The sequence below is a fragment of the Anoplophora glabripennis genome, unplaced genomic scaffold (genome assembly GCF_000390285.2).
Source record: "Anoplophora glabripennis isolate ALB-LARVAE unplaced genomic scaffold, Agla_2.0 scaffold434, whole genome shotgun sequence".
Classification (NCBI taxonomy): Eukaryota; Metazoa; Arthropoda; class Insecta; order Coleoptera; family Cerambycidae; genus Anoplophora; species Anoplophora glabripennis.
The window spans coordinates 345,466-357,109 of NW_019416535.1; the positions used below are offsets into that span (position 1 = coordinate 345,466).

The window sequence follows — 11,644 nt, forward strand, 5'->3', positions numbered from 1 at the left end:
ATCATTACCCAGCAATATTAATCAAGTAAAGAAAACTTTATGTAACCCTAAATATTGCTGGGTACGGATTACGATGTTTTTATAAACCATTAAATATATTAAAAGGATTTATCAACTGTATTTTTATTCCAATAAATATATCACAGCTTCCTGGCCTTTCTTAATTAATTTAGTTTTTTAAAAACATTACAAAAAATAATCTGTTGTGAATAATTTAATGTTGATAACAATGTACATGGGATTTAGGAAAAATGTATATGTTTGAAATCAATTTCGTTTTTATCAAGTCTTTCAAATGTATTCCCTCCTTGCTGTCAGCTGATTGCGAAGTTGCCACATTAAGCCTCAAGTCAGACAGAGATCCAATTATTGGTTTCCGTTTCTAATTAATACAGCTGTACTATGTTCAAAACTTACATTAGTTTTGCATCAAAAATAAGATAATACTACTACTATCTATGGAAAAGTTTTGTTTCACAATTTCTACATTTTTTTCTCAGTTATGGGCAAAAAAGAGCCAATGTTATATGTCCATCTTCCCCATATAAACCTATGTTAAAATGAACAATTTTCAACAACAATATCTCAAAATCTAAATTCAAAAAGATTTCAAGTACATCTGTGCATTTGAGTAAACCCGATATACCTCCTTAAGTACAAGAGGTCTCTAAAAATAATATGTTACAGAAAAAGTCCGGATTCTCATTTTTGTGCTCCATCGACAGCAATTTTGTATGAAAATTGAATAGACAATTAAAAAATTCTATCCACGTTAGGTTAGGTTAGGTGAGAAAAACTGGTCAACGTACTCTTCCACATGATAATGAAATGAAATGTTAGTATGTGATTTATTTGTACTTTACGCCATTATTAAGTATGTACCTACATCAAGAATTGGATATCATCTCAAAAACCGATTTATTATGCTTATGTACTCGTGTGATCACTTTGCGTTAATTAAAACTAGATTTGTTGTTTATCTGCATATTTCTTCATCTGTGACTAAATTGCAACAAAATTTACTTAAATTATTAAAACATTTTCAATATTTATTATATTGTTTTAATCTGATTGATTGTGTGATTAATAAAATATTGAATATATGTATAAGTTCCATTATGGTAAGGATTACCAAAAATTAGGGAATGTGTGAAATGGTAACCAGACTTTCCAAGGTTTGTCAAATTTTCAAAATGTTGGTAAAAAAGCCTTGAAGTGTTAAAGGTATCAGACCAAATATATGTAAATATCGGGTGCCCCAAAATTCACGCAAGATTTGAATTTTATACCATTTGTGCCAACGAAAAAGACGGCGTGACAGCTGACATTCCAGAGTTATTAAAAATGGAGGGTTACAGGAAAGAACAACGCAATATTTTCAAAATATTGAAAGTAACAACTACAGTCCGCAATTTTCGTACAAAATATGGCCGGAATAGTGATTTAACTTCATCAACTGTGAAGAGATTAATTGAAAAATTCAGGAAGACTGAATTAATGATCTTAAACACTCTGGCCGTCCTTTAACAAGTCGTTCAACACAAAACATTGAAACAGTTCGTGACAGTGTTGCTCAGAGTCCAGGAACATCAATTCAGGATCGTGGTCAGGAATTGGATATTTCGAGAAGCTTTCTACAGCAAATTCTTACGAAAGATTTGCACCCTCATGCTTACAAAGTACAATTAATTCAAGAATTAAAACCTACTGACCACGCAGAGCGAAGAAAGTTCGGTGAATGGATTATGGAACAACATCCTGATGGCTTTGTTAATCGACAAAATTGTCGCATTTGGTGTTCAGAGAATACACGAGTAATTGTTGAAAAACAAATACATCCACAACGTGTCACTGTTTGGTGCGGATTTTGGACTGGAGGCATCATCAGACAATAATTCTTATTTGAAAATGGTCGGGCAGTATCAGTTAATGGTGCTTAATGTATGCACTATCTCGACATGATAATCTAGTTTTTTGCGTCTAAATTGCAAAATATTGATGTTCAACTAAAGGTATCACATGCGATATAGCCTGAGAAACATTCAAATTACAGCATCATTTCCTGGTCGTGTAATTTCCCGACTTGGTGATCAGAATTGGCGGCCCAGATCATGCGATTTAACGCTGTTGGACTTTTTTCTTTAGTTTTTTTTTTAAATCTAATGGTAAGGTTTGTGGCAACAAGGCCCACGATCACCCATGCCTTGAAGGAGGAAATTGAGTACTGTATTAATGAAATTCAGCCGTATTTATGCAAAACGGCCATGAAAAACTTCGACAATTTACCGGATATGCTATTCCATACATAACCCTATACAGTATACAAGTACTTTATGAATCAATAATAGTAGATAAATTTATTTATTTATTATTAAAAACCTGTGTTTTCTATCAATTACTTCTTACGTGAATTTTGGGATACCCTTTACATAGCGGGTTTTAAAAACTTACTCAATGAACAACAGTATCCAATTCAAATGTATATCTCCTTTTTAGAGTTATGGTATATGAGTAGTATCAAAATGAATGCCATTATTAATTGTTGTGCTACTATCGGAATTTAAAATTTTTAACAACCTTAATTTTTTTAAGGAAGTGTTAAAACAACTTGTAGATGAAAAATAATAATTTTATATATTCATATGTTAATAGCTATTTAAAATGTCTCGTTAAATATTTTTATAATGAAAATATGTGTACGAAAAAAAAATATTTGGGAGTTTAAGTTAAAAATTTCTATTGCTCTCTAATATAAATGTTTAATATTATTTCTCTAAATTTTTACCTTCTATTTCAATCCTATCTTTATGCTAAAAACTTATATAGGGAACATATTTATTTAGGAAGAATGTAATATGTAAAATTCCAGCATATAGGTAGTGGTTTATGTATCACCGTACGCTGTCGCTGAGTTTAGGTTCCTGGGAAAATCCATGTTATGAAAATAAACAATAATTCTAAAAACTTCAAAATATTTTATGGAATAGTTCGTAGTTTATTTGAATCTTTTTATTTTTGTTTTTTAGAAAAAAAGGAAATAATTTAGGTACCCAATAAAATAAAATAATAAATAAAAATGAAATAATATTTAATATCAATATGGACTTAGTCACTAAGATTTGTGCATATTCACAACTTTCTATATATTTAACTTTTTTTAATAACACTCCTAAATGGAATGAAGGACAAAAGCATAAAACAATTTCAACTATAATAATGTATGATTTTACGGCTTATAAAATAATAATATATTTTTATTAACAATTTTGCTATAGTCCTACTTGTCAAAATAATAATAATAATAATAATTAATATCAATAATTTTATACATGGCTATATATAATTCAATTCTCAGAAAAATATCCTCAAACGACGTTGTCTTGAAGAAGTATTTTTGAAATATTATTGTATACATAAAAATAATGTAAATTACCATATTTCCCATTCAGTCAATATGAAAATTTTTCATTTATAGAGATGCTGATGCAATAATGAAGTTTTTGTAGTTAAATTTAAAAAGTGTATCGTGCACTATTGAAATTTAGACAATTTAAACCGGTTCGTAAGTAGTTTTTCTAAATTGTCTCAATATTCTTTAATCTCCTGTGAATATATCATTTCCAATACATCCTACTGACACAATTCTAAAGTATACTTAACACATTTCCACATTTTGAAAAAGCGTGAAACACATAGGTATGTTTCTTAAGTATAACGTATTAATATTCATGCTCATTAACTTTCCTGAATGTCAAGCAATTCATTCGATAAATGTTTTATTTATAGCCATTATAAATACACATATCTTTGATGTGTATTTAACACAGAAGACTTTAATTTTAAGATTAATATGCAAGGAAGATTTGTTTACGTACGAGTAAGACATGTCATTAATAAGAAAGAAAATAACGATGTGAAATATAGGTAAATCTAACATTCCTCAGAAGAAACTATGACAATATACAGTGCCATATATTTATGCATTTAATGTTAATACGACAAAAATTAGAAATTTTAAATTATCAGTATTTTGTAAACCTTTTGGAAATTTTTGGAAAAGTACTGCTTATTATTATTATTATTAATGTTAAAAAAGTATTGCTGAATTTTTGTATATAGAAGAATTCAATATTGACTTATGTTATTATTCGTATTGCTATAATATGGTACTTCGCTGTTAAACCAATGAGATGAAGAAAATTAAAAAAAAAATAAATACATATTTTAATACCTATAGATGATGATAATGAAAATATTTTTGGTTATACCTACTTAATTCAAGTAGAATAAGCATAAAGTGAGCTAAATTCTATAACCTTTTAGGAATTTCTTATATTTCTCCAAAATGATTACAAAAAGTACTGCGATGTCTTGATCCTTTTAAGAGGGGCGTTTTTATATGTAATTTTCATTAGATTTATAGCAGTTTTTTGACGAGAATTTTGGAAAATCTAAGCAAGTTAGTCATTGTATCAGTTTTACAGTTTTCTCCAGGGACAGTTCATAAGCTGACAGTACATTCAGAATCTGAAATTTTTTTATTTATTATGTTTATAATTACATTTCCTGAACTTTACACGCCTCTTGAATATACAGAAAATCGTTTACGCTATTATAAACATAATCACACCTCGCACAATGCTTTTATGAGACTATTAAGACATGAATTAATCATAATCATTTTTTACAAAATCCTCGATAAATCAGGAAAGTTACATTCCGGTGTTTTCATGTATTTCAAAATTTTGATAGTTTAGATAATTTTTTTTCTATCATGTATTGTCTTACTAAAACTGCGATTTCTTGTCTATAAAAGGTCAGCCTTGACTAATACAGAACATTTTTAATTTTTGGCTAATCTTCTGTAATGTCAACTTTATTTGTGAGAATTTTATAATTTACTAAAAAGGACTTTAATTATTTGTTCTTGAGTAAAATTCAGTGGTACGAGTATATGTGATATTTTTCTGTAACTTCCAGTTTTCAGTTATAATCCAAATTTATATGAAATGATGTATGAAAATATATTTCACTAACTCTTAAGTACCGACCATTCTTTTTAACTACTTACATGTTATGCTTAATAGTCCTGTACGGCACACAACTACGCGTATGGAATTCTGTGCGATTTTATATACTTACTGTCTTCTAATAATTTGTTTGTACTAAGTCTTTAGTTTACTTTTATTGTAGATTTGTATTCAATTTCGTTTTCATTTACTAAGTTGTTTCATTTAACATATTTTATTATTACTTTTGTTGTACAAAACAAGTGTTTAGTCACTTATGTCTATTTATTTATTCACTATTATTCTTACTGCTGTATTTTATTATGTATATAAATTGTTTGTGTGAATAAAAAATTAATTAAAATTAATTATAAATTATATTATATTATGATAATAATATCACAGATATACTTTTAGAGTAAAGATTTCCTGAATCGAAATATACAGTGGTACATAAAAAAATGTTTAGTATTGGGTTATAAGTGAAAAATCGGAAGATTTAGAAAAAATATCACATACGACACCGTATTTTTTTTAAAAGTGAATAAAGATCTTTACAAAAAATTTATGATTTTCATAAATAAAAAAGTTATTCTATAGAGAAACTACTAAAAATAAAAAACGTTCTATATCTTTTAAATGAATCAATATATCAAGATGAGGTTTTCGCGATTCAACTCCCTCGAATCTTGATCATGTATTAGCTTAACATATATTTTCTAATATTTCGAGGAATACGAGAAACCCCTTCAAAACTGTATTTGAATATAACTCACCTCGTATAATTTTCATATTAATATTTTTTGCGAATTATTTGAACTGTGACAAATGCTGATAATTCTCATGGCACAGATTGTATTTAATAAGAAAGATTCTTGAATTAATACATTAAACATATACTTAAAATTATAAAACAAAGATATACGTCAGTTAGTTGAAAATATTTAATTCCACATTCCCGTGGCAACATCTAAAAACTATTTTATTGCCAAAATTGTGTTAACAAAATGTTTAAAATCCTCGTTTGCTTGTCAAATTATCCTTCAAAAAGTTGATACCTAATTGCACATGTGCAAAGTTCTCACGTAGTCATACTGTGATTGTAAAAATAATAATAAAATATATTAATTTAATTACTAAAATGTCAAATTAAACAGATAAATTCAGTTTTACTTGACGTATTGTAAAATAAAATGTGAATAACCACTTTTTAGAAAAACATTTAGAGAATTGGTTTCTGCTGGAATTATGTCTCCTATTTTATTTTCTAAACATACTTAATTATTGCTATTGTAGGTAAGCTCATAAAAGTATTTTATTAATCAAGCGCGATTGAAAAGTATTCTTAAAGTGTTATAATTTCTTCGGACCATTTAAACTCGTCCGGTGTAGAAAAGTTCTTTTATAGCATTGACGACACAAATACATTTTCTATTTTCCAATCTGTCTCACATTAATAAGAAATATTTATTGTTAATTCCAGGTATTAAGATTTCACAGTACCGGCTGGTCACCCACTTCTGAGTTATACTTCAGTAATTGAACACCGGACGATAAAATATATCTGATAAAACGGAACTACCTGTGTGAATAACGTTTTGTAGGTAATGCGAAAAAGTAATTTAGTTCTAGGTTAAAGCATTGCTAGAAACAAAGTGTTCTCACCATGTAATAAATTTCTAACACACTTTGCTTTGCACTTGACCTTGTTCTTTATATGGCGTAATTAAGCTTTCTTTATAAAAACGGTTTCTGTTTTCAGTCTTAGGTCCTGTTTTCTTTTAATTCTAACCGTAATGTATGCTTTTCGCTAAATATAAGGGCATAATGAAAGCGTGCTTTGCGTTGTTGTTTTTTTAACGCAAGAATGATGATCAGTATTGCCAACGTATTTTATAAATAGCTTCAGGTTGCTGGATTGTTATTTTTAAATTAGATATATTAAAAACAACAAAAGCAGGGAGAATTTGTTAATGAAGTGAGTATTTCGCTCTTTATAAAACGTACATTTATAATGAAGCCGAGACTTATAGTAAGTATATTTAATGATCACTGAAGTTAAATAGTGATAGATATAACGAACTGTATGACACCAAATATGAAATTAAGTGATCGTTAGTGACTGTAGTTAGTAATGACTAATTACAGTCACTAAAATTTTGATATAAGATTAATTAGAATTTAAAATATTACTAAGAATGCATGCGTTGTTTATGAGACATCCATCAATAAGTTTTGACATAAGCCTACTTTGAGAAAAGTCACTTATTTTATATACCGTAATATTGTAAGAGTTCAAAAGCCCTTTTTCTCGAAAACAGTCCACATTAGGAAGTTTTAACAAGAGTACATTATTTTCAGAAAATAAAATTGTACCTACATTAGGAATTGGAGCCCGAATGGTAAAAAAAACCTAACCTTAAAAAAATTTGAACTTAAAATGTAATAGGAAGGTAGCATCACTAGCGCCCTCTATAAAAATTACAAAAAAATAATTTGACCAGCATATTTGGCATCCTCAAAAACCCCGGAATACCAAATTTCATAAAAATATTTAGCACCGTTTGGAAATTTTCGTAAAAATTCTATTTAAAAAATTTTATTTTGTCGCTCTGTATATGCTAAACTATTAACTCAAGATTATCTCGTCTGTCTAACATCAAATAACAACCTGGATTAAATTAGTGAAACAAAGCGAAGTTTTATAATAATCACGGATTACACGCAACACTAATGTGTATAGAATTATTTAAAATCATGTTTGACATCATAATTAACAGCACATGTTAGTAGGAATTTTTTCATTAATTTCTGTCTCATTAACGTTTGGCTGTGCATTTCAGTTACATCTTGTATTTATCTCTATTATTTTTCTATTTTAGAATAATGAAATATCACACGTCTTATAGATTGTAATACAACACAATATCAAAAAATGACAAAACAAAAAAACAATGATTCTTCCAATAATATTATGAAAATTTCAACACCTTGTATCTAAAAAGCGAGAGATTGAAGGGCAAACGTTTATATAAAAAAATTTCAACTAATGGATAATGAATTTAAAATCATATGGTTAGTAAAACAAAATATTTTACACCTTACTTAAATTATAAAAAAAATCCTTCCATACACATAAAATACGTATTTTACTATTGAACAGTGTTTTAACCCTAAATCTATATTTGTAATAACAATGTAGACAAATACGAGTATATAGATATTAAAAAAAATTAGGATATTAAAAATTCACTTTCTATGTCTATTCTAACAACTGGAAGATTATTTGGTAAGAACTGAATTTTGACCGCCCACTGGAATTTGCTTCCAGCGGTGTTGACTGCCCTAACTTTCTTTTCTTAGACAGAATAAAATTATCATAATATACGGCCTCTGATTAATGTAGGAAGACAAACAATTCTCAATCTGTGGAATGTTCAACTATCACTAGGTCAAGGGGTACCATGAACATGAACTTGTGCCACTTTTCAGTAAATGAACAATTTTGTATTGAGGAAATAACTGATTAATTATACTACATTTTTTTTTAATTTTAGTAAAAAATGAATGAAATTATACCCATGTAATACAATTAGGTAATAAGTGCTTCAATAAATATGTATTTAAGAATGTTGCTGGCACAAATGATTAAAAATTGTATTTAATAATAATAAATGCAGAATGATTTTAATTTTTAAGAGATGGTGTATAATAATTAACAATAATTATTTATATAATTATGACATTTCATAAATTGAAGTACATCCTAACTCCTAACACTAAAAATTCCAATATTTAAAAAGCTAGTAAAAAACACCTTTATTTTTCGATGTGTCATAATGAACAGCACACAAAATGGAATAACTACATTGGTTACTTTAGACAAAAATTGTGTCGTTGCAAATAATATCCTTGATATTTTACTATTTTAAATTTATCTTTTCCTATATCAACTTAAATAAAAAGTTATGTTTTTTGGAAGCGATCTCTGGCTAATGCCTGAACAAGTACTATTTTTAATTATTTGCTTTTCTTAAGAATATTTTGCGGAGGAAAAAGTATCAAAAAACGGGAAACGGGTTTGTATTTCAAAAATGCAGTAGGTACTTTTTAATTGTAGGAAATTTATTATTTAACGGTTTTCCCATTATTAAAAATTTGTGATGAATACCTTATTTTGAAACAGAAATATAAAATCTTAGTAACATACACAGCGTGGAAAAAGCATACATGAAAATATACGCAGTGTAGAAAAAGCATACACGAAAATATAGATCACAAAATTAGAGCATATAAAAATCAATATTGTGGTGAAATTCAAACAAAAAAGCTCTAGTTAAGTAACTGGCAAGTTCAAAACCACAATCACAGACATTACTTAGTTTTATATTAATAACAGATCACCATCGTATCTAATTTACCTAAGACATGGGTAAATTTTATTCACTTTTATTAAAAAATCAAATTGATATATGAATTGGAACTAACATATTGAAAATGGGATGATGATTATTTAAAATAATAAAGTTTTGTACCTATAAAAATAAAAAATGTCTCACCTTCCACTTCAGCGCCCTCGTGCGAGCGAAGTTCGAAACTTTATCAACCAAGTATTGACTCAATTGCTCTTCTTCCGACATTTTTTCGATATCGTTCAGACTTCTTCCGGTGTCGTAGTTGATGGTTTCCGTGGAAGTTTGAGTGATTTCCACATCCCCGAAATCTATGTTCGATTTTTTCATAAGGCGGTTGAAATATGTCACCAACTTCAGCATCATGCAAGAACTCATGTCGCGATTAGAGCACTTCGTGTTCAGTTTTTTCATTAATGATTCTTCGATCGTTGGCTCGTTTGATTGGATCTGCAACAAGTAAATATATGAATCTAATCTTTATTATTTCGTGATAGGTGTTTTGTTTAAATATTAGATAATATAAAGAACTTAGATTAGTATTTTATAGCGAAGTGGAGTGTCATTTAAATGTACCTACTCTTAGTATAACTTTAAATTTAAACAAAACTATGTATTTTTTGGAATAAACGCTTTTGTTATTAGTTTTTGTACTTTTGCCTTAAATGTGTTATGCCAATTCAAATCAGTTCTAAAAATTTTCCTGGAATTCTCATAAGATGAAGATATATTCTCTGACACAAAATACCTGATAAGGATTTAGATATGTCATTCTGACTAAATTTTGATTGATTTTTGTTCAAAGTGACGTTACAAGTGTTAGAAACAAAAATAGATGACAAGTTTGCAACATTAATAAATGATTTCAAAACTTTATGTATTTTATAATTAGTACTACTTGGTTATATTAGTCATTTTCAAGTCATTTTTTAATTTTAGATAGCTATTAATGACTAGCTTGCCTGTGGGGCATTGCTTTAGTCTACATAGATTGTGTCAGAGTATGAATTTTATGAAAAATTTTAATATTATTTTGCATCAGTTTAAATAAAGTAAAAAAATAAAGTGTGGCAACAAAAAATACCTTGTATTAGAAATTATACAAGATATTTCAATAAATTCAATTTTTATTCGACGTCAAACAATAAATCAATTTCTAATAATTTAAATTGCAGCTTTTAAAACTACAAAGAAACTATCGTAAACCATTGCTAACTACTTAAGATTTTACGTTAATGGCAAGAACCATAAACATAAGTAATAATTTGCCGTAAATTGTGACATTATTGCATAAACAGAAGGCGAGAATATTTGGGAAATTGACTGGAAAACGACTCGGAAGATAATAAAAATGTATATTTACGAACTCTCAAATAAATCCTGCCTTCAGCAAAGTAAACACACCGAAGGAAACCGCGATTCAACTACATAAGAACTGAATCTGACATAAACCTTACCAAATTGATATGCCCTTTGCTATCATCTACTACAGGTCCTGCGGCAACGACGACAACGAAAGAAACAGCAAGCACGGCACTAATCACTTTAGAGTTCATTTTCACAGATTAGAGTTAAATGCAGCGAACAATTTTTTTAATTAATTTTTGTTTCGGTTAAAGTTGGTTCATGACCGAGGTTGCAAATCGAATGAGGAATCCGGGGAAGAGGAACTTTTTATATGATCAGCACAAGCCGTATCGCAAGTGTGTCGTATGGACCAGTTTAGTGCATGAATTAGGGTTATGGCGTATATCTCTTCAACTGAAAACGACAATCGAGGTACGTGATTGCAATTTGCTTGGTCTTCTGTAATCGAGAAATAAGGATACATCTAGAATTCATCGACAGTGAAATATTTCTATTAATATTTGTGGAATTTGTGTTAAAAATGTTTTGTGTTGTGAATGAGAATAAGTAGGACAAAATATTTTCACATATGAAGGAAACATATTTTCGGTAAATTTTATATTTTTTAATTGTTACTTACCTACATGCTTCTTGCTAAATATACTTTTTTGTCGTTTCTCTGTATAGCTTTTGTTTTAAAAATAAAGTTTCAAAATATATGTCATTTGAGATCAATTTAGAACAAGTGAATACCTATCTTTTAAATTTTTTGTTTACCCCGTAAAGTGAAATTCTATATTGTATTTGTGACATTTATTTATTCATTTAGTCACAAAATAATTCTATCTTATGGCATATTTAAAAATAAGCACAATT

General features: G+C 28.3%; 1 protein-coding gene across 1 annotated transcript in view; it reads right to left on the bottom strand.

Moving 5' to 3' along the window:
• The window catches only part of LOC108910471, a 17,031-nt gene extending 5,980 nt beyond the window's left edge, over nucleotides 1–11,051 (bottom strand). The window contains exons 1-2 of the mRNA XM_018715070.1: nucleotides 10,879–11,051; nucleotides 9,569–9,871 (exon numbers count right to left, since the gene is read on the bottom strand). Of these exons, the coding sequence (XP_018570586.1) occupies nucleotides 9,569–9,871; nucleotides 10,879–10,977 (402 nt within the window). The 5' untranslated portion in view covers nucleotides 10,978–11,051. The remainder of the gene's footprint in view (nucleotides 1–9,568; nucleotides 9,872–10,878) is intronic.
• Nucleotides 11,052–11,644: the final 593 nt, after the last annotated feature.